Source organism: Salmo salar, chromosome ssa01 (genome assembly GCF_905237065.1).
Source record: "Salmo salar chromosome ssa01, Ssal_v3.1, whole genome shotgun sequence".
NCBI lineage: Eukaryota > Metazoa > Chordata > Actinopteri > Salmoniformes > Salmonidae > Salmo > Salmo salar.
The window spans coordinates 80426546-80451606 of NC_059442.1; the positions used below are offsets into that span (position 1 = coordinate 80426546).

Genomic DNA, 25061 nt, shown 5'->3' on the forward strand with positions numbered 1-25061 from the left:
TGAGCAGTATATTTTAAACTCAGTGCCTCTTTGCTTGACATCATGGGAAAATCTAAAGAAATCAGCCAAGACCTTAGAAAAAAAAGTTGGAGACCTTCACAAGTCTGGTTCATCCTTGGGAGCAATTTCCAAAAGCCAGAAGGTACCACGTTCATCTGTACAAACAATAGCACGCAAGTAGAAACACCATGGGACCACGCAGCCGTCATACCGCTCAGGAAAGAGACGCGTTCTGTCTCCTAGAGATGAATGTACTTTGGTGAGAAACGTGCAAATCAATCCCAGAAAAACAGCACCAGACCTTGTGAAGATGCTGGAGGAAACAAGTACAAAAGTATCTATATCCACAGTAAAACGAGTCCTATATTGACATAACCTGAAAGGCCGCTTAGCAAGGAAGAAGCTACTGCTCCAAAACCGCCATTAAAAAAAGCCAGACTACGGTTTGCAACTGCACATGGGGACAAAGATCGTACTTTTTGGAGAAATGTCCTCTTGTCTGATGAAACAAAAGTAGAACGGTTTGGCCATAATGACCATTGTTATGTTTGGAGGAAAAAGGGGGAGGCTTGCAAGCCACAGAACACCATCCCAACCGTGAAGCATGGGGGTGGCAGCATCATGTTGTGGGGGTGCTTTGCTGCAGGAAAGAGCGGTGCACTTCACAAAATAGATGGAATCATGAGGGAGGAAAATTAAATGGATATATTGAAGCAATATCTCAAGACATCGGTCAGGAAGTTAAAGCTTGGTTGCAAATGGGTCTTCCAAATGGACAATGACCCCAAGCATACTTCCAAAGTTGCGGCAAAATGGCTTAAGGACAACAAAGTCAAGGTATTGGAGTGGCCATCACAAAGCCCTGACCTCAATTCTATAGAAAATTTGTGGGCAGAACTGAAAAAGCATGTGCGAGCAAGGAGGCCTACAAGCCTGACTCAGTTACACCAGCTCTGTCAGGAGGAATGGGCCAAAATTCACCCAACTTATTGTGGGAAGCTTGTGGAAGGCTACCCGAAACATTTGACCCAAGTTAAACAATTTAAAGGCAATGCTACCAAATACTAGTTGAGTGTTTGTAAACTTCTGAACCACTGGGAATGTGATGAAAGAAATAAAAGCTGAAATAAATCATTCTCTCTACTATTATTCGGACATTTTACATTCTTAAAATAAAGTGGTGATCTAACTGACCTAAGACAGGGAATTTTTACAAGGATTAAATGTCAGGAATTGTGAAAAACTGAGTTTAAATGTATTTGGCTAAGGTGTATGTAAACTTTCGACTTCAACTGTATATATACAATATGGGCTCCCTACTGGCGCAGTGGTCTAAGACACTGCATCGCAGTGCTAGAGGCATCACTACAGACCCTATTTCGATCCCGAGGCTGTATCACAACCAGATGTGATCGGGAGTCCCATGGAGTGGCGCACAATTGCCCCAGCGTCAAATTTAACGGCTCTTTTCTGATTTTGCTAATTAGCGGGCAACGGCCTAATTCTGCTCTGCATGCATTATTTTGTGTTTTACTTCGTACACAGAGGATATTTTTGCAGAATTCGGGCATGCAGAGTCTGAATTAGTTGTTTGTCCCATTTTGTGAATTGTTGGTTGGTGAGTGGACCCCAGACCTCACAACAATAAAGGGCAATGTGTTGTTTAACTGATTCAAGTGTTGTTAGCCAGATCCTAATTGCTATGTCGAATTTTCTGTTCCTTTTGATGGCATAGAAGGCCTTTCTTGCCTTGTCTCTCAGCTCGTTCACAGCTTTGTGGAAGTTACTTGTGGTGCTTATGTTTAGACTGAAGTATGTATAGTTTGTTGTGTGCTCTAGGGCAATGGTGTCTAGATGGAATTTGTATTTGTGGTCCTGGCAACTGGACCCTTTTTGGAACACAATTGCTTTTGTCTTACTGAGATGTACTGTCAGGGCCCTGTTTACTGTCTCTCTTTCCCTCCCTCCCTCCGCTGAGACTAATGCCGTGTTCAAAACAACTGGGAACTCGGAAATCTCAGACTTCCGACTTCAGTGTTTTCAAGACGACTGGGAAAAATAGGAAAGGAAACTCAAGCATCTTTCTAGAGCCCCGACTTTCCGACCTGAAGATCACTGACTTCAAATCAAACTTTATTTGTCACGTGCCGAATACAACAGGTGTAGTACCGAGGAATGCTTACTTACAAGCCCTTAACCAGCAGTGCAGTTCAAGGAGTTAAGAAAATATTTACCAAATAAACTAAAGTAAAAAATAATAAAGTAACACAATAAAATAACAATAACGAGGATATATACACAGGGTACTGCCTCATTATTGTTATTTTATTATGTAATTTTTTTATTCTTTTTTACTTTAGTTTATTTGGTAAATATTTTCTTACTCATGATTCGGTCTTCTTTTTATTCCAGGTTCCCATTTGTCTTGAAAGCACCTTAACCATCAATCCAGTTAAATAAAAAAGCTAATTATTTCAATTTATACTCAGCTATGCTTTGCAAGTGATACACAAACTGATCTATTTTGTTATCAAAGCTCGAGTTTTCAAATATAATATGGTCTGAGAATACAATATTGGTAGGCCAGGTATATAGCCAATATGCTGTGATAATGTATTAGGCCTACTGCACAAACCTCATTCCTACAGAACTGTTTTTATTAGGTTAATGTTACATTTTTGTTATGTCATGTTTAAAGAAAACAAAGGTTGAGACGAGCACGCAAATGCTGATTGGCTGACAGCCATGGTATATCAGACAGTATACCACGGGTATGACAAAACATTTATTTTACTGCTCTAATTACGTTGGTAACCAGTTTATAATAGCAATAAGGTACCTCTGAAGTTTGTGGTATATGGCCAATATACCACAGCTAGGGGCTGTATCCAGGCACTCAGCATTGCATCATGCATAAGAACAGCCCTTAGCCATGGTATATTGACCATATACCACAACCCATCGGCCCAGAATATCATTGTGTTTGTCTGGTGTGGGCGCCAGGTAGGCTAGAGGTTGGCCAGCAGTCCCAGGATTGCCAGTTCGAATCTTAAGTCAGTGAGTGAACTGTCAACTGGAGGGTTGCTGCCGACATCTAGTATCAGTTGCAACCAATGACATACATTGTGTGTACGAAATATTTTTTCCATAACCAAAAATATTGTATTTTCAGCTGTTTGAAACTGATAGTAAAAGATGCAAAAACGAAACTGAAGAACAGGAAGCAAAGAAATCACACACATAGAACAAATCTACGCTTCTTAGACTTAATTTTAATGAGAATGAGAGATCTATAGCTCACATGTCTATGTGAATTTGGTCAGGTCCCCCAAAGCTTTAACAACTTCTTCGGGATAGCCCCCTTTTTTTCAATTTTTGCCTAAAATGACATATCCAAATCTAACTGCCTGTAGCTCAGGCCCTGAAGCAAGACTACGCATATTCTTGGTACCATTTGAAAGGAAACACTTTGAAGTTTGTGGAAATGTGAATTGAATGTAGGAGAATATAACACAATAGATCTGGTAGCAGAAAATACAAAGGGGAAAAAAACTTCTTTTTTTCTACCACCATCTTTGAAATGCAACATAAAAGTCCAAATTCTAGCCATCACTCTAATTCCGATGGTGTCCACAAGATGGCAGCAGTGTATGTGCAAAGTTTCAGATGGATAACTTGAAGTATCAGCGAACTACATGACATTTAGTGTGAAGTCACCCAGGTATATTTGGGCAAATCGTGAAGGAGACATTTGCATTCATATTACATTTTTCTGCAAGAATATCGTCAAATCTGTATACTTGGACTTTGATTTAGCTTTTCCAGTAATAGTAGCCATATTATAAGTTCAACATTTGCAAAACAACCAGTTTTCATAACTTCATAACTCTGAATATTCTTAAAATTTTGGTCCAAAAGGAAAAGGCATGCTGTCGCACAAGGTTAGCAGCTACATTTCGCGACAGATACAGGGTTTCTGGGCCCAGCTCATTGGCTATCTAGCTAGCTTTGTTTGACCCCAATTGGTGCTTATTTGACAAAGTTAGAGTCGATCAAGTGTAGACCGCCGCGTCATCGGCGTGCCATGAAGGTGTCGCTCTCTGACCAAATTTGGTGTCGTATAGGATATACTACACCCCTAAAGATATAGTGAAGTCTGGTTACGTTCTAGGATGTAAATCTCTGAGGAATACATACGGACATGATTTGACTGGTTGAAACAACGTTTAGGGTTAGATTTTCACAGATTCCTTTCTTTGCAAATTGAACAAGTGGGAATACAAAATCGATGCATGCTATATGGACCTTTTTAAGACATGAAAAAGGATTTTATCTAACAAAACAACACTTCATGTTATCTCTGGGACCCTTTGGATGATAAATCAGAGCAAGATTTCAGAATGTAAGTACACATTTCACCTTCAGAGGTGAATTTATCAAACCTATCACGGTGAAAAAAGTGTTTTGTTGTTAGGAGCTCTCCTCAAACAATAGCATGGCATTTTTTCGCAGTAAGATCTTGTACACTGCCAATGATGAAGTCTGTAAAAAGACTTAGATAAGCACATGTGACATATGAAAAACATTAATATTTCTCTGGTAAAATATATACACACACTAACTGTACAAAACATTAGGTACACCTGCTCTTTCCATGACATAGACTGACCAGGTGAATGCTATGATCCCTTATTGATGTATCCTGTTAAATCCACTTCAATCAGTGTAGATGAAGGGAAGGCAAGGCACCTAAATTGCTGGGGCGCTGCATTGCGGCAGACGTAGTCTAATCTTGGTCGCAGTTGCAAATGAGAACTTGTTCTCAACTAGCCTACCTGGTTAAATAACGGTGAAATAATAAAAAATAATCTCTAAGAGGTGTTGGGATAAAGCAAAAATACAAAATAATCTGTGTACTCTGACACAGGAAAGCCCATCAACATAGAAATACCAATGTGTTATGACTCTGGCTTTCCATCATATCCCTAGAAGTAGCAGAAATATATATGTTGTACATCATTTTTCATAAAACCATATGTCTGCGCTGTTGAGAAATGAACATGTATGGAGTCCAAGGCGCATAAAGCACCTACAAAGAATACACTAATCTTTATAAACTAAAGAACAAATTTAAAGTTCCACATCACGGCGTGCAAGTTGCATTGTACTGGCTTCCAATGGGAGGTCCATTCTACCTACTTAATTTCTATGCTTGTAAAAGGTCTACCTCAACACCGCACAGTGGTGTAGTTCCTTTCTGTACGCGTGCCCGTAGGGTTAGCTAGTGTCCACTCGAAGGGAAAACAACCCGGGAAGATGCCATCAAAGATTATTTTTGAAACCGAAGACATCGGGATGGAAGGTGAACTGGACATTAGTGCGGGCAGTACGACACCCAAAGTAAGTAAAATAGAACACAAATAGCTGGTTGTTTACGTTTGCTAAAACAGCCGAAACTGCGTTAGCACCGACTGTTAGCAGCTACCGTAGCTTGCTAGTTACATTCTACAGCCGCATGGTAGCTAATTTAACGTTATGTCATATTTCTAATATTATTTCCATTACGCTAGCTAGAGGTAAGGAAAATACAAGTAGTTCGAGATTTAAATATCTGTCAATCACTGTAGAAAGTAGGTAGCGCCGCACATGACATGTTCATTGCTACCAGTGCACGCAGCCTCGTGCCCATGACACGTGTTTAGCTGATCTTCATAACAGAAGGATCAACGTGCCTCGGCGTGCTCTGGTACAATCACATCCGATCAATTTGTGCAACGTACAGCACTTGATGACGTTGCTGGACATGTTGCCATTCTAATGCCATGTTCAAGACAACTGGGAGCTCGGTAATCTCCAAATTCAGTGCTTTCAAACAACTGGGAACTAAGACAAAAACGGTCTCCGACTGGGAAATATCGATTTGAACGGTCATCCAACTCGGCCCTCTTTCTATACCTCCGATCTGAAGATCCCTGACGTCGTGATTTGACTTCGTAGTTTGAGTTCTCAATTGTTTTGAACGCGGCATAATTCCGCGTTCACATGCTAGTTAGAACCAGGAAACTCAGAAATGCCCGACGTTCTAATTGGTTGTAGTTAGACACACGTGCAAGGTTCATTCAGGTAAGAAGAGTCCGAGTTCCAACTATCAGTTGAACTGCAGCAAACCTAGCAAATCAGCATTGAACTTGCAACTATGTATCCAATACAGTATGTCAATAATGATCCATCTGTCATTCTACTCAGGTTCAAGTTCACTAGCGCTGTTATGTGGTAAGAAATGTAGCTATACATTGATATAGCTTGCTACTATTCTTTCCCCTTAAACTAATCCATGGCGCACTGTTTGGTTTGTAGAAAGTAAAGGAGAAGAAGACCAAGAAGGGAAAGAAAATCAAGAAACATAAAACAGTTGTTGAAGAGGAACCTGACTGTGAACCTCCTGTTCCCAAGAAGAAGAAAGAAAAAGTGGACAAAGCAAATGGGGATGTGAACAAATCCATTGATGTTAATGGAAATATTGAATCACCTTTGAAGAACAACACATCTTATTCCAATGAGGAGTCTACAGACAATGACAAAGCAACTGAGGTAACTTATAGTATGTAGTGTTTTGTTAACCTCTATGGGCTAGGCGGGACGAATTCGTCCCACCTACGTAACAGCCACTTGAAGCCTGTGGCGCGATTTTTCAAAACCTTAAAAATCCTATTACTTCAATTTCTCAAACATATGACTATTTTACAGCTATTTAAAGACAAGACTCTCGTTAATCTAACCACACTGTCCGATTTCAAAAAGGCTTTACAACGAAAGCAAAACATTAGATTATGTCAGCAGAGTACCAAGACAGAAATAATCAGACACCCATTTTTCAAGCTAGCATATAATGTCACAAAAACCCAGAAGACAGCTAAATGCAGCACTCACCTTTGATGATCTTCATCAGATGACAACCCTAGGACATTATGTTATACAATACATGCATGTTTTGTTCAATCAAGTTCATATTTATATCAAAAACCAGCTTTTTACATTAGCATGTGACGTTCAGAACTAGCATACCCCCGCAAACTTCCGGGGAATTCGCTAACATTTTACTAAATTACTCACGATAAACGTTCACAAAAAGCATAACAATTATTTTAAGAATTATAGATACAGAACTCCTCTATGCACTCGATATGTCCGATTTTAAAATAGCTTTTTGGTGAAAGCACATTTTGCAATATTCTAAGTACATAGCCCAGGCATCACGGGCTAGCTATTTAGACACCCGGCAAGTTTAGCACTCACCAATATCAGCTTTACTATTATAAAAGTTTCATTACCTTTTGTTGTCTTCGTCAGAATGCACTCCCAGGACTGCTACTTCAATAACAAATGTTGGTTTGGTCCAAAATAATCCATCGTTATATCCGAATAGCGGCGTTTTGTTCGTGCGTCCCAGACACTATCTGAAATGGTAAATCAGGGTCGTGCGCATGGCGCAATTCGTGACAAAAAAAATCTAAATATTCCATTACCGTACTTTGAAGCATGTCAACCGCTGTTTAAAATCCATTTTTATGCCATTTTTCTCGTAGAAAAGCGATAATATTCCAACCGGGAATGTCCATTTAGCTAAACTGAGGAAAGTAAACAAAGCTTTCGGTCGACGCGGGCACGCGCCTGAGTCTCACAGTACTGTAACCAGCCACTACCCAAACGCGCTACTTTTTTTCAGCCAGAGCCTGCAAAGACACGATTCAGCTTTTTGCCGCCTTCTGAGACCCTATGACAGCCGTAGGAAGTGTCACGGGACAGCTAAGATCCTCACTCTTCAATAAACAGAGACAAGAAGAACGACACCTTGTCAGACAGGCCACTTCCTGCCTGAAACCTTGTCAGGTTTTTGCCTGCCAAATGAGTTCTGTTATACTCACAGACACCATTCAAACAGTTTTAGAAACTTTAGGGTGTTTTCTATCCATGTGTAATAAGTATATGCATATTCTAGTTACTGGGTAGGAGTGGTAACCAGATTAAATCGGGTACGTTTTTTATCCAGCCGTGTCAATACTGCCCCCTATCCTAAACAGGTTAAAACATTCCTACACTTAGTACTGCATTACAACGGATGGCTATTTATTTATTTTGATATTTACATTTTAGTAATTTAGCAGACACTCTTATCCAGAGCGACTTAGTGAGTGCATACATTTTCATACTGGTCCTCCATGGGAATCGAAACCCACAACCCTGGCGTTGCAAGCGTCATGCTCTACCAACTGAGCTACACGGGATATCTCTTATCAAATACATTTATTTTTGCTCGTCTTAAAATAGGAATGAATATAATCAAATGTTAATTAGTAATCACCATGGCAAGGCATCTTTACTATGTCCCATTTTGTCATTACCAACAGAGAAAGAAGACGTCAGAAGAAGTTGTCAACAGAGTGTTGCCTAAGACTCCCAAGCTGATCGCACAAACTAATGGACATTCCACGACGACAACTCCAGCACAATCTAGCGAAGACTCCGGCAGTGACGGGGAAAAAGAAATCGTGAGTCTTTCCCAGTGACATTCTCATTCATCAGTGAAGATGTAGCATGGTGGTTTGTGGAAAAACAATTTAAATGAGTTTTTAAGAACATTGTATCAGTGTGTTTCTTTTTCATGCCTTTAGGAGACACCAGAACAAAAAGAGGGAGCCTTTTCAAACTTCAGAATCTCCCCCAACACCATCAAACTACTTCAAGGTATTTTTCCTTGTTTGTCAATTTTCATGCAACTAAAATGCTGTTTGAGTTGTTACCTATTTTTTAAAGGTGTAATCTATTATTTAATAACCTCTTACATCTAGACGTTCCGCTAGCGGAACACCTGCTCCAGTATCCAATGATAGGCGTGGCGCGAAATACAAATTCCTCTAAAATCCGAAAACTTCAATTTTTCAAACATATGACTATTTTACACCATTTTAAAGACAAGACTCTCGTTAATCTAACCACACTGTCCGATTTCAAAAAGGCTTTACAGCGAAAGCAAAACATTAGATTATGTCAGCAGAGTACCCAGCCAGAAATAATCAGACACCCATTTTTCAAGCTAGCATATAATGTCACAAAAACCCAGAAGACAGCTAAATGCAGCACTAACCTTTGATGATCTTCATCAGATGACACACCTAGGACATTATGTAATACAATACATGCATGTTTTGTTCAATCAAGTTCATATTTATATCAAAAAACAGCTTTTTACATTAGCATGTGACGTTCAGAACTAGCATACCCCGCAAACTTCCGGGGAATTTACTAACAATTTACTAAATTACTCACGATAAACGTTCACAAAAAGCATAACAATTATTTTAAGAATTATAGATACAGAACTCCTCTATGCACTCGATATGTCCGATTTTAAAATAGCTTTTTGGTGAAAGCACATTTTGCAATATTCTAAATACATAGCCCAGCCACCACAGGCTAGCTATTTAGACACCCGGCAAGTTTAGCCTTCACCAAAATCAGATTTACTATAAGAAAAATGTTATTACCTTTCCTGTTCTTCGTCAGAATGCACTCCCAGGACTTCTACTTCAATAACAAATGTTGGTTTGGTCCCAAATAATCCATCGTTATATCCAAATAGCGGCGTTTTATTCGTGCGTTCTAGACACTATCCGAGGAGAAAAAAAAAAAAAAATGGTAAATCAGGGTCGTGCGCATGGCGCATTTCCTGACAAAATAATTCTAAATATTCCATTACCGTACTTCGAAGCATGTCAACCGCTGTTTAAAATCAATTTTTATGCAATTTATCTCGTAAAAAAAGCGATAATATTCCGACCGGGAATCTGCTTTTCGGTAAATAGAGGGAAAAACAGAAAGACTGGGGCAGCCAGTGCAGGCGCCTAAGCCCTTTGTCCTCTGATAGACCACTTAGCAAAAGCGCTCGTGTGTTTCAGCCAGGGCTTTGAATTACGTCATTCAGCTTTTTCCCGGGCTCTGAGTGCCCATGGAAGCCGTAGGAAGTGTCACGTAACAGCAGAGATCCTTTGTAATGGATAGAGATGACAAAGAAGGGGAAGAAATGGTCAGACAGGGTACTTCCTGTACAGAATCTTCTCAGGTTTTGGCCTGCCAAATGAGTTCTGTTATACTCACAGACACCATTCAAACAGTTTTAGAAACTTTGGAGTGTTTTCTATCCAAAGCTAATAATTATATGCATATTCTAGTTTCTGGGCAGGAGTAATAATCAGATTAAATCGGGTACGTTTTTTATCCAGCCGTGAAAATACTGCCCCCTAGCCATAACAGGTTAACAAGAAATTTGTGGAGTGGTTGAAAAACTAGTTTTAATGACTCCAACCGAAGTGTTTGTAAACGTCCGACTTCAACTGTAAATATATGGATGAGCGATGGCCGAGCGGCATAGGCAAGGTGCAGTAGATGGTATAAAATACAGTATAGACATGTGATATGAGTAATGTAAGATATATAAACATTGTTTAGTGACTTGACCCATTTATTAAAGTGTCCAGTGATTGGGTCTCAATACAGTATATACATGTGATATGAGTAATATAAGTTATGTAGGTATTATTTAGTGGCATTGTTTAAGGTGACTAGTTATCCATTTACTTAAAGGGTTATTTCAGGATTTTTCCAGTGAAGCCCTTTTATCTACTTCCACAGAGTCAGAAACTCATGGATACATTTTTTTTTCTCTTCATTCAGTATGAAGGAAGTTAAGAGGTAGTTTAGCACAATGACTGGAAGTATATTCTATCTTTTGCACACTTGTGCTAATGCTAGTTAGCAACTTCCTTCAAACTGTATGCAGAGACATAATAATCCATAAATTCATCTGACTCTGGGGATGTAGATAAAAGGGATTAATTGTCAAAATCCTGAAGTATCCCTTTCATTTCTGGTAAAACAACTTTAATTCACTAACCTACATTTTAACTTTATTTTCCCCCTAGCACGAGGCATATCTTTCCTCTTTGACATCCAAACCCAAACCTTCAATTCAGTGTATGAGGGAAAGGATGTAATTGGTCAGGCAAGAACAGGTACTGGCAAAACATTAGCTTTTGCCATTCCGCTGATCGAGAAAATCCAAAATGACCCGGATGACAAGAGGCGGGGCAGAGCCCCAAAGGTAGGTCTGCTGCAGATTCTGCCATAAAATATTCAGCATTTTCTGTTAGTGCGAAGATGTTGTCAATTGCATATTATTACTGAGTAGTTTGGGTCCTGGATGCTGATTGGCTGAAACAGCATGCCAGCAGTGTGTACAGTGCCTTAAAAGTAATCACTCCCCTTGACTTTTTCCACATTTTGTTGGGTTACAGCCTGAATTTTAAATTGATTAAATTGTGTTTTTTTTTGTTGTCACTGGCCTACACATAATGTCAAAGTGGAATGTTTTTTGAATAAAAATAAAATAAATTTTAAAAAATTAAATGGAAGGCCGAAATGTCTGGTGTCAATAAGTATCCAACTCTTTTGTTATGGTAAACCCAAAGTTCAGGAGTAAAAATGTGCTCAACAAATTACATAAATTGCATGGACTCACTCTGTGTGCAATAATAGTGTTTAACATGATTTCTGTAACACACACACATACAATTATATGTAAGGTCCCCTAGGTGATCAGTGAATTTCAAACAGATTCAACCACAATGACCAGGGAGGTTTTTGCAATGCCTCCTACAAAAGGGCACCAGTTGAAAAATGTCTATCTCAGCAAAAAAAAGAACCGTCCCTCTATCAGGACCCTGTCTTTCGAAGATAATTCGTAAAAATCCAGAACTTAAGATCTTCATTGTAAAGAGTTTAAACACTGTTTCCCATGCTTGTTCAATGAACCACAAACAATTAATGAACATGCATCTGTGCAATGGTCGTTAAGACACTAACAGCTTAAAAACGGTAGGCAATTAAGGTCACAGTTATGAAAACTTGGGACACTAAAGAGGCCTTTATTCTGACTCTGAAAAACACAAAAAGAGATGCCCAGGGTCCCTGTGTGAATGTGCCTTAGGCATACTGCAAGGAGACATGAGGACTGCCGATGTGGCCAGGGAAAGCAATTGCAATGTCCGTACTGTGAGACGCCTAAGACGGCGCTACAGGGAGATGGGACGGACAGCGGATCGTCCTCGCAATGGCAGACCACGTGTAACAACACCTGCACAGGATCGGTGCATCCGAACATCACACCTGCGGGACAGGTACAGGATGGCAACAACAACTGCCCGAGTTACACCAGGAACGCACAATCCTTCCATCAGTGCTCAGACTGTCCGCAAATAGGCTGAGAGAGGCTGGACTGAGGGCTTGTAGGCCTGTTGTAAGCCATGTGCCTATGGGCACAAACCCACCGTCGCTGGACCAGACAGGACTGGCAAAAAGTGCTCTTCACTGACGAGTCGCGGTTTTGTCTCACCAGGGATGATGGTCGGATTTGCGTTTATCGTCGAAGGAATGAGCGTTACGCCGAGGCCTGTACTCTGGAGCGGGATCGATGTGGAGGGTCTGTCATGGTCTGGGGCGGTGTGTCACAGCATCATTGGACTGAGCTTGTTGTCATTGCAGGCAATCTCAACGCTATGCGTTACAGGTAAGACATCCTCCTCCCTCATGTGGTACCCTTTCTGCAGGCTCATCCTGACATGACCCTCCAGCATGACAATGCCATACTGCTCGTTCTGTGCGTGATTTCCTGCAAGGCAGGAATGTCAGTGTTCTGCCATGGCCAGCAAAGAGCCCGGATCTCAATCCCATTGTGCACATCTGGGACCTGTTGGATCGGAGGGCTAGGGCCATTTCCCCCCAGAAATGTCCGGGAACTTGCAGGTGCCTTGGTGGAAGAGTGGGGTAACATCTCACAGCAAGAACTGGCAAATCTGGTGCAGTCCATGAGGAGGAGATGCACTGCAGTACTTAATGCAGCTGGTGGCCACACCAGATACTGTCTGTTACTTTTGATTTTGACGACCAAATCAATTTTGAAGGCCAAATCTACACTGGAGTTGCTTACCAAGATGACATTGAATGTTGCAGAGTTACGGTTTGACTTAAATCTGCTTGATAATCTATTGCAAGACTAGCAATGATAAACAACCAAGTTGACAGAGCTTGAAGAATTTGGAAAGAATGGGCAAATATTGTACAATACAGGTATGCAAAGCTCTTATACTTACTCAGAAAGACTCAGCTGTAATTCTTCCAACAATTGTTTACAGACAGATTATTTCACTTATAATTCACTGTATCACAATTCCAGTGGGTCAGAAGTTTACATACACTAAGTTGACTGTGCCTTTAAACAGCTTGGAAAATTCCAGAAAATGATGTCATGGGTGTAGAAGCTTCTGATAGGCTAATGGACATAATTTGAGTCAATTGGAGGTGTACCTGTTGATGTATTTCAAGGCCTACCTTCAAACTCAGTGCCTCTGCATGACATCATGGGAAAATCAAAAGAAATCAGCCAAGACTTTAGAAAAATAATTGTAGACCTACACAAGTCTGGTTCATCCTTGGGAGCAATTTCCAAACGCCTGAAGGTACCACGTTCATCTGTACAAACAATAGTACTCAGTAAACACCATGGGTCCACGCAGCCGTCATACCGCTCAGGAAGGAGACGCGTTCTGTCTCCTAGAGATGAACGTATTTTGGTGCGAAAAGTGCAACTCAATCCCAGAACAACAGCAAATGACCTTATGAAGATGCTGGAGGAAACAGGTACAGAAGTATCTATATCCACAGTAAAACGAGTCCTATATCGACATAACCTGAAAGGCCGCTCAGCAAGGAAGAAGCCACTGCTCCAAAACCGCATAATAAAGCCAGACTACGGTTTGCAACTGCACATGGGGACAAAGATCATCCTTTTTGGAGAAATGTCCTCTGGTTCGATGAAACAAAAATAGAACTGTTTGGCCATAGTGACCATTGTTATTTTTGGAGGAAAAAGGGGGAGGCTTGCAAGCCGAAGAACACCATCCCAACCGTGAAGCACGGGGTTGGCAGCATCATGTTGTGGGGGTGCTTTGCTGCAAGAGGGACTGGTGGACTTCACAAAATAGATGGCTTCATCAGGAAGGAAAATTATGTTGATATGTTGAAGCAACATCTCAAGACATCAGTCAGGAAGTTAAAGCTTGGTTGCAAATGGGTCTTCCAAATGGACAATGACCCCAAGCATACTTCCAAAGTTGTGGCAAAATGGCTTAAGGACAACAAAGTCAAGGTATTGGAGTGGCCATCACAAAGCCCTGACCTCAATCCTATAGAAAATCTGTGTGCAGAACTGACAAAGCGTGTGCGAGCAAGGAGGCCTACAAACCTGACTCAGTTACACCAGCTCTGACAGGAGGAATGGGCCAAAATTCACCCAACTTATTGTGGGAAGCTTGTGGAAGGCTACCCAAAACGTTTGACCCAAGTTAAACAATTTAAAGGCTATGCTACCAAATACTAATTGAGTGTATGTAAACTTCTGACCCACTGGGAATGTGATGAAAGAAATAAAAGCTGAAGTAAATCATTCTCTACTATTATTCTGACATTTCACAATCATAAAATAAAGTGGTGATCCTATCTGACTAGGATTAAACGTCAGTAATTGTGAAAAACTGAGTTTAAATGTAGTTGGTTAAGGTGTATGTAAACTTCTGACTTCAACTGTATGTAAATTGTATTTCTTTTTCAATAAAGTGAAAAAAATTGATTTAATCCGTTTTCAATTCGGGCTGTGACACAACAAAATGTGGAATAAGTCAAGGAGTATGAATACTTTCTGAAGGCACTATGTATCGGACAATATACCACAGGTATGAAGCAAATCTACTTGTTTGCTGTTATATTCATGTTGGTAACCGATTTATAATTGCAGTAAGGCGGGTATCTGTTTTACATTTTTTGGGGGGTATATGGCCATTATACCTCACCCCGTCGTGCCTTATTTCTTAAGAATAGTTTTGTGGAGCATCCATAATCTTTTGACCAGAAGGCTCCCGGAACGCTTTGTTTTTCCCATCATTAACCGGTTCTTTTTTTTGTAATTTTGTAGGTTCTGTGCCTTGCTCCAACGAGAGAATTGGCTATTCAAGTAGCCAAGGATTTCAAGGACATGACAAAGAAACTGTCTGTTACCTGTTTCTATGGTGGAAGCTCCTACAACCCTCAACGTGAGTAGTATTCCTACAATTGATCTGGTAAAAAAAATTGGCTTCATTGCAAAGTGCCTATTATTTACGAGTGACTGCGGGTCCGACCTTTCAGAACCTTCCCAACAGTTAAAGGTTCCGAAGTCTGCGCATGTGACGGAGCCTCACTCCACACACAATCGTAGAGATAACGCTACTCTGGCAGATGTTGCTTGTTTTTTAAAGTTAGATCAAAGCTTAATAAAGATCACATGTATTCTACATAATAGAACAGGATATAATACCATAGTATAATGTCAGTGTAAGATAAAAAAAAAACACCACCCATTTCTTATGAAATTTTAAGATGATTGTGTGAATGGTCGCATTTTTCTCATGTGGCCACAACAGCGAGCGAGGCAAAATACAGTGAGGGGAAAGAAGTATTTGATCCCCTGCTGATTTTGTACGTTTGCCCACTGACAAAGAAATGATCAGTCTATAATTTTAATGGTAGGTTTATTTGAACAGTGAGAGACAGAATAACAACAAAATAATCCAGAAAAATGCATGTCAAAAATGTTATATATTGATTTGCATTTTAATGAGGGAAATAAGTATTTGACCCCCTCTCAAACAGAAAGATTTCTGGCTCCCAGGTGTCTTTTATACAGGTAACGAGCTGAGATTAGGAGCACACTCTTAAAGGGAGTGCTCCTAATCTCAGCTCGTTACCTATATAAAAGCAATCAATCAATCAGATTCCAAACTCTCCACCATGGCCAAGACCAAAGAGCTCTCCAAGGATGTCAGGGACAAGATTGTAGACCTACACAAGGCTGGAATGGGCTATAAGACCATCGCCAAGCAGCTTGGTGAGAAGGTGACAACAGTTGGTGCGATTATTCGCAAATGGAAGAAACACAAAAGAACTGTCAATCTCCCTCGGCCTGGGGCTCCATGCAAGATCTCACCTCGTGGAATTGCAATGATCATGAGAACGGTGAGGAATCAGCCCAGAACTACACGGGAGGATCTTGTCAATGATCTCAAGGCAGCTGGGACCATAGTCACCAAGAAAACAATTGGTAACACGCTACGCCGTGAAGGACTGAAATCCTGCAGCGCCCGCAAGGTCCCCCTGCTCAAGAAAGCACATATACATGCCCTTCTGAAGTTTTCCAATGAACATCTGAATGATTCAGAGGACAACTGGGTGAAAGTGTTGCGGTCAGATGAGACCAAAATGGATCTCTTTGGCATCAACTCAACTCGCCGTGTTTGGAGGAGGAGGAATGCTGCCTATGACCCCAAGAACACCATCCACACCGTCAAACATGGAGGTGGAAACATTATGCTTTCGGGGTGTTTTTCTGCTAAGGGGACAGGGCAACTTCACCGCATCAAAGGGACGATGGATGGGGCCATGTACCGTCAAATCTTGGATGAGAACCTCCTTCCCTCAGCCAGGGCATTGAAAATGGGTCGTGCATGGGTATTCCAGCATGACAATGACCCAAAACACACGGCCAAGGCAACAAAGGAGTGGCTCAAGAAGAAGCACATTAAGGTCCTGGAGTGGCCTAGCCAGTCTCCAGACCTTAATCCCATAGAAAATCTGTGGAGGGAGCTGAAGGTTCGAGTTGCAAAACGTCAGCCTCGAAACCTTAATGACTTGGAGAAGATCTGCAAAGAGGAGTGGGACAAAATCCCTCCTGCGATGTGTGCAAACCTGGTGGCCAACTACAAGAAACATCTGACCTCTGTGATTGCCAACAAGGGTTTTGCCACCAAGTACTAAGTCATGTTTTGCAGAGGGGTCAAATACTTATTTCCCTCATTAAAATGCAAATCATTTTATAACATTTTTGACATACGTTTTTTATTTTTTTTTTATTCTGTCTCTCACTGTTCAAAAACCTACCATTAAAATTATAGACTGATCATTTCTTTGTCAGTGGGCAAACGTACAAAATCAGCAGGGGATCAAATACTTTTTTCCCTCACTGTATGTGCTTTGATTGAAACTAAACATAGGTAGGCTATGCTACAGTTTGTTAACACCATCTGCTCTAATTCACTCGCTGCACATAATTCAAAACAACATTGTAGGCTACTTCGAATTTGTAGCTTATAGCTAAAGTTGATCTAAGTGCATATCCCCATGAAACTGATTGAGATCAAATGATAGTTATACAGATGCTGCATGGATGTTTTACCGGTGAAATTTGAAGAATTATCATCCGTGATTGACAGTGAGAAATGTGAAGTGAGGTTCTCTACGGGTAGAGCAAAAGTAGAGAATCCAACACATGCACATAAGCCACACGGCCCCAGCCGCCGGGAAGCGGGGTGCAGAAAAGTCAGATCCTCAGCCTTATTTTTTGGGTGAAAAGTAATACTGTAAATTGCATATGGTTAAGTTGATCATATTTGTGGAAAATTGTTTTTTTCCTCCTCAGTTGATGCAATCCGCAGTGGCATCGATGTCCTAGTGGGAACTCCAGGTCGTATCAAGGACCATCTACAGAATAACAAACTGGACCTGTCTCAATTGAAGCACGTTGTATTAGATGAAGTGGACCAAATGCTTGATATGGGCTTTGCAGAACAGGTGGAGGAGATACTTTCTGCATCTTACCAAAAAGGTAATGAGACGTTTTCATATAGGATTGTTTGATTTTAGGCCATATGCTGTAGGTTTACCTTAGGTTGGATGGGAGGCCTTGATAGTATACCTCATCAGTAGTACTGAGTCAGACGATAGTAAATGCACACATCTGATCCAATGTTTTCTGTGTGCAGACTCTGAGAGCAATCCCCAGACCCTGCTCTTCTCTGCCACATGCCCACCATGGGTGTATGTTGTGGCAAAGAAGTACATGAGGCCAACCTATGAGCATGTGGACCTCATTGGCAAAAAGACCCAGAAAGCTGCCACCACAGTAGAGGTAACAAAGAAAACATATGTTATGCTTTCAACAAGTGATGTTTTATTTTGATTGACAATGGTTTCCACTTTGGTTAAAATATTGGTCAGACTTAAGATTAATTCAGATGAAAATGTTGCTCTTTGAAATGTACATTTTAGAAAACAAATGTATAATTTATGCCTTTTTCTATTGAGTAACGTGAAGCCACCAGGCTGCTATTAATACTTTTTTTCCAGGTCATGGACATTTCGTTAATAGTTGCATGATTCTTAAGAAATGTACAACAAGTTTCTTAAATATCCTACTTGCTGAACCAGTTTCCTCTGGCTAAAGCTATGTGAGCCACATTTTTGCCACTTCTGACACACGCAACCCAGTTTCCATATAGCAGAGATATTTAACCTGCCTACACGCCGTCTACATTATTCTGTGGTTCATGTCAAACTGGTAAAATACCACACAATACTGACTTGGCAGTCATTTAGAAATGGTTTTTATTTTATGTTTGGTTCACTCGGGCCGACTGAACATTGTCGTTTTCACACTTATCAGCACTTTATTAAACGTTCTCCGTCTCTTGCTCCCCACCCAGCACCTTGCCATTGCGTGTCACTGGTCTCAGAGGGCTGCAGTCATTGGGGATGTGGTCCAGGTGTACAGTGGCAGCCACGGCCGCACCATCGTCTTCTGTGAGACCAAGAAGGATGCCAACGAGCTGTCAATGAACACCTCCATAAAACAGGTACCAGAAACCTGCCATAGCGTTTTTTTTATTTGTTACACAGTGCATACAGAACATTTGTGAGGTATGGCATTGATACCAGGATCAGAGCCAGTCCTGACCTCCCAGGGGCCCTAAGCAAAATTCTGCTAAGGGGCCCTCCTGCCTGACCCATGAGCCATGTAAACCATTTGCCATTGTCACACCTGACACCCCAGTGCTCCCACTACAATCCTCCCTCATTTAAAACAGCTTGCTCCATCTGTGGATCTAAGAATAAGTAGACCTATACAGAATGAGGAATAAACAAACAATATTTATTGAATATAATATTTCCTATAGAATCTTAAGATAAGTGAATATTAACATTAACATAAGAAATTGTAGAAAATATAAAATTGAGAAAATAATCAAATATAACAGTGAGCTTTGGCTTTGCTGCCTGGTAATTAGTCCAGTCCTCACAATATTATACAATTAGCTTTGTCTATACAATGTAAACATAAGCCTATAGGCTATGGCTGCAGCTATATGTCTTAAAATAGTAAAATAAAACCTATACATCTGTGTGATTAACTTTGGTTCCCTCTACAGCCTGGGCATTTTCAGCACCAGTCCATCTGGACTGTCTGGAAGAAATTAAGAGTATGTCACATAGTTAAGCAGTCATTTACAGAAATGCACTTCTGCCATACAATCTTAAATGTTACTAAGTGTGTAAACATTTGAATGTTTGAATTAAGATCTTACCAAAAAAAGAATCCTCTTCTGCACTTTCTTGAGGCAAAATCATCAATGATGTCATCATGATGGCCAGATGACTCAAAACGTTCCTGTGACATGGAAGACCTCGGGTATTTTTTTTGAAGCTCCTCTCTGCCGATGTTACTGGTAGGGTGACTGCAATTCTTTGGGCTATCCAAAGGTTAGGATAGAGTTCCTCCAGGTTTTTCTCACAGAGAAAGGAAAGCAGCTCAAAGGCAGTCATCTTATCTGATGTCAGATCAAGTAAATTCTGAATCTCGTGTGCCAGATCCATTCCACTGATGTCACAGTCATCTCTGAAGGTTAGAGTATTTTCAACTTCCATGCAGTGAGCCTTTAAAGATCCACGGGACATCTGAGAGGCAGTGCTGAAGTTCAGCAGCACTCCATATTTGGTTTTCACCTGGTTGAGTGTTTCAAATCTCTCATCCATGGATGTCACAGCAGAGTCGTCCACAATGTTGAAGTAGTTGACTTCAAGGTTTTTCAGTGCATCAGTCACTGGTATATCAGGAGCCTCATGGCTTAAATGCCTCTTGCTGTTTCTCAGTCTACTCTCTTTCAGAATAGCCTCCATATTAATTTCTTCATAAATGCTTTTAGCTGTTGTCTGGGCCTCAGCGAATCCTGTTTCCCGGTATGTAGTGAGGGAGGCCTTTGCTTTTTAAATTCACTGCGATATCCAACTGCATTGAGGCGGATTGGAGGAGCTTGTTCACCTTGTTTGTCATTCTCATTATCTCACCATACGACACAGTAAATCAAGAAGCGGTAGGACCCAACTTACTCTGCAAGTTCTTCTGCCTCCACTTTGGCTACAGGATTGTTGATCATCTGACTGGCTTCCAGTAATGCCTCCCAAACCTCAGAAGCCTGATACCTGATTGCATGAACACTTTGGAGCCTACTCTCCCATCTTGTCACTCCATGACTTCACGGTTATGTTCACATGTTTCCTCAAAACACTCCCATCTTTGTGTGCCAGCTGAAAAGAACGTGAAGAGCTTTTGCACATGCAGCATCTGCAATGACAAGGTTTAGAGTATGTGCTCCACATGGGACGAACACGGCTCTGGGATATTTTTTGAGCGGTCTGGCTTGTACTCCTTGGTGCTTGCCCTTCATATTGGTCCCATTATCATAAGCTTGCCCTCTGCCATCTTCAAATGGAATCTTCAGTTCGTTCAGCTTATCTAAGATGACAGTGGACAGATTCAAGCCTGTTGTAACCTCAACATTCACAAAGCAGAGAAAGTGCTCCTTGATCTCTGGCTTTCCCTTTAAAGCCACACTTCTCAGAATAATGGACATTTGCTCCTGGTGACTGTCAGATATACAGTCCAAGATAATGGATAAGTTCTTTGAGTCTCTTAGTTGAGTCACTATTGCTTCCAGAATCTTGTCACTCACAATCTGTATCAGCTCATTCTATGCGCACTTCCCAAGGTAATGAGCATGTGTCTCTCCATCTTTGATTTTGCTGAGATGATTTTCCATAACGGGGTCAAATTTTGCCAGTAATTCAACCTCTTTCAGGAAGCTTCCATTATCTGGTTGGAAGAGTTTGTCTGATGAACCTCTGAATGCTAGGTTTCTTTCAGCCAGAGACTGGGTGATACTTATTAAACGTGTAAGGACATCCTGCCATCTCTTTCTTTCAGCCTCAAATTGTCATTTGTATCCGGTCAAGAATCTGTTCCTGACTTAGGCGCAGATCAAGTTCTCTCCACTTAATCATATTGTTTGTGTGTTCAGGACTACCCACATGGTGTTTCAGAATGGCGTTGATATTTGACCAGACATTCGCACCTTCCTTTTTTTGTAGTCTTTTAGAAAAGAGCTTACAGCAAAACAATACAAAGCGTAGTTTTTGATTATGAAAGCCAGCTCCTGGTCATCTTTTCCCCATTTGACAGCTGTCTCTGTAATAAGCCTGAATGGAAACTTCTTCTGGACTTGTCTTTAGGGTAAGAAAAATTCAATCTTGGTTTGAATGGACCTTTGCACGCTAATTATGTTAAGACTGGGGGCCAATCTGCTGGGTAATTTGGTGGAGCCGCAACTGTTCTATTAGGGTCTGAGCTGCTTGTATCTGATACTGGCTGTACACCTCTGGTTGTGCTAGTACTGGCTGAGGCTGCCTGTACTTCACCTGGGTCTGTGTTAGTACTTGCTGAAGACGGTTGTATTGGGTCTGTGTTACTATTAGCTGAAGCTAGCTGTACTGGGTCTGTGTTAGTACTTGCTGAAGACGGTTGTATTGGGTCTGTGTTACTATTAGCTGAAGCTAACTGTACTGGGTCTGTGTTAGTATTTGCTGAAGCCCGCTGTACTGGGTCTGTGTTAGTACTGACTGAGGCTGGATGTGGATCAACAGGATGGATGGATCCACATCCAGACTCAACTGAGTCTGTGCTTGAACTGGCTGATGATCCAGCATCTCCTCTATTGACAAATGTAAGCATAGTACCTGTAAATTATAGGTAAAATTAATAATAGTATTGTTATCAGCTACATTAGGCCCATTCAAACTGGCTCCCCCAGATTTCATTTTATACATTTTCAAATATAAAATACTATTTATACTATGGCTTGGCTGAGTACTTGATGGTTATTATTTACTGAGTGATGTGCATCCATATTTCCCAGTATGCCCAGCTAATCAACATTTTAAATTCAATATATAAATCAATGTCAGTCCATTGCTTTCCGTCTTGCATTAGTCCAGAGTTATAACTAAACCTTGACTGAGAGACTAGATAATCATTGTCTTGTTTTAAAATGATGTGCACCTATGAGGAGTGCCATCACGCCCCTATATTGTCTGGACTGGTCCCCACAGAGGTTGCTGCTGGAAAGCGCGAGTTTCATTTCGTTCACGTGGTTATCTTTTCCAAGCTGCAGTTTATAAACACCGTTGCCCGTTGGCGTTTATCAAACGTAATAAATAGTTGTATTTCCCTCTCACTTTTGTCAGGCACAAAGTCACAGGACACAGCACTGGAAGTGGCTGGCAAGCAAGCAAGACAAAGACAGACCAAGAGATGCACTGCCCAGCTAGGTTAGCATGACAGACAGACTAGAGAGAGATGCACTGTAAGCTAGCACATCAACTTAACATTCATGTTATTTGCTGACATCAATCTTGGAGAGAACACAAATTTACCTGATTGCTGTTCCCGCAATTCACTCTCATTGTGTTTTTTTTCTTTTCTTTTCGTGACCAGAAGGATAGTTCTGCTTCATCCTCTCATTGAAGTTGTAAACATTGACACCCACTTTGACACGAGGGGGAGGCGGGGCCCTTGCGTAATTTGCAGGGCCCTACGCAAATTGCGTAGTGAGTGTATAGGGCCGCCTGGCTCTGACCAGGATAAACATGGAAGGTTAGACCTTGAGATGTAAATTACATTGAAAATGAAGTGAGGTAGTTGACTTTATTTCTAATGGGTTCATTGGCTGATTCATTATCTGATTGTGATAAATGTTGAATGTTACAGAGTTCCCAGTCACTTCATGGGGACATTCCTCAGAAGCAGAGGGAGATCACATTGAAAGGCTTCAGAAGTGGCACCTTTGAGGTCTTGGTGGCCACCAACGTTGCTGCTCGTGGGTTGGACATCCCAGAGGTAGACCTGGTTGTGCAGTGCTCACCCCCAAAGGTAGACAAATACTGTGATAACTGTTCGTTTGCTCTTATACCTGTGTAGGAACACTTTAATTGATCTAGTAAGAACAATGTATTAAAACATGACCGTTGCTTTGACCCTCTACCAGGATGTGGAGTCATACATTCACCGGTCAGGTCGCACTGGTAGGGCTGGCAGGACAGGCGTCTGCATCTGTTTCTACCAACGCAAAGAGGAAGACCAGCTCCGATACGTAGAGCAGAAAGCAGGAATCACATTTAAGAGAGTTGGAGTGCCCACTGCCAATGACATCATCAAATCCTCCAGTAAAGACGCAGTGAGGTTTTTAGACTCTGTGCCTCCCCAAGCCATTGAGTACTTCCGTGTGTCTGCTACCAAGCTGATTGAGGAGCGTGGGGCCGTGGATGCCCTGGCTGCCGCCCTGGCACACATATCAGGTGCTACTGCCCTGGAGCAGAGGTCCCTCCTCAACTCTGACGCTGTGAGTGTTCAGGCTCTACTAACTCACACATTCAGTGCCATTTATATGCAGCAATTGAATAATGAATGACATGTTGACATGTAAATGCCCTGAATGGTTTAAAATGCATCTTGAATGGTTTGAACTTATATTTAATGTTCATGTTTGTTGTTCAAACCTTCCAGGGCTACACCACAATGACAATGAACTGCTCCCAGGAGCTGCACAACATTGGCTGCGCTTGGCGTGGTCTAAAGGAGCAGCTGGGAGAGGAGATTGACAATGTGATCCGGGGGATGACCTTCCTCAAGGGCAAAATGGTAGGCTTTTCATTTAATGTGCCTCAGGTCGGGAGGGGACAGGTGACATCTCTGTTTTCATCTTTGAAATAAAACCACCCTCATTTACTGTTGGTACTATAATGACAATACTGTTGAGACTAATTGACTTGCCTAATGTTAAGTGAAAATATTAATATTATGAGTGAATTTTGTTTTGCAGGGAGTCTGTTTTGATGTTCCAGCTGACAAAGTAAAGGAGTACCAAGTAAGTAGAAAGCAGAGATACCTTTCCTCTTAACTGTGAGCAATTGGACACATGTAAAAGGCTTGGTGTAAGGTGATTCAAAGCTAAGAGGAGCAATTATCCAAGCCCTTTTTTTTTCAAACAGAATTTTCATCGTGTGCAGTTTGGAGTATTATTTCCCCAGCCGTACTGTCAAGCTTTGTATGAGTGATGCTACTCCTCAAGTTTCACAACAAAAGCAATCCCTCATTCGTAAAAAAACAAAACAAAACAAAAAACGTAGATAATGTGGTTAGTAACACAGAGACACTATTGTACTTGTGGTGACCACTCCAGTTTTATTTTCCTCAGGATGCATGGCAGGATGGTAGGCGTTGGCAGCTGTCAATCGCCACAGAGCTCCCTGAGCTGGAGGAGAAACAGCGCATGGGTGGTGACCGTGGATACGGACGCTCCTTCGGTGGACGTGGTGGTGGAGGACGGGGGGGTGGCCGTGGCTTCAGAAACGGCAGCGGTGGTGGCAACTGGAGAGGAGGTGGAGGAAGTCATAAACGCAGCTTCAGCAGTGCATTTGATTATTAACCACAGACTTCCCGTTCTCTGGACTGATGACATGGCTGTCTGTTTCCTGCACAGCAAGCTGGTGGTTTTTACTTGTGTTTGTGGGACTGGCTAACCCTGTGCCCGAAAGTATATCCCCAAAATATGTATGAGCTGATTGCTTTGCAATTATATATTTAACTATCTCTACTTGATAAACTCATTCATTGGAATGAGATGTTTTTTCATTAAAGGTGGTCTGAGGAATGAAATGGTTATCTGCTCTATTTTGGGGGGGGGGTTTCTTTC

At 41.3% G+C, this 25061-nt stretch overlaps 1 protein-coding gene across 1 annotated transcript; it reads left to right on the forward strand.

The window, feature by feature from the left end:
* Positions 1-5231: 5231 nt before the first annotated feature.
* LOC106612469 (nucleolar RNA helicase 2) lies at positions 5232-25024 on the forward strand. The gene is made up of 14 exons (XM_014213631.2): positions 5232-5400; positions 6358-6591; positions 8409-8549; positions 8673-8745; positions 10980-11158; positions 15083-15200; positions 17621-17806; positions 17964-18109; positions 18684-18833; positions 23078-23239; positions 23355-23708; positions 23873-24007; positions 24189-24233; positions 24564-25024. The coding sequence occupies exons 1-14, from the start codon at positions 5317-5319 to the stop codon at positions 24792-24794; spliced, it is 2238 nt and encodes a 745-aa protein (XP_014069106.1). The 5' UTR covers positions 5232-5316; the 3' UTR covers positions 24795-25024.
* Positions 25025-25061: the final 37 nt, after the last annotated feature.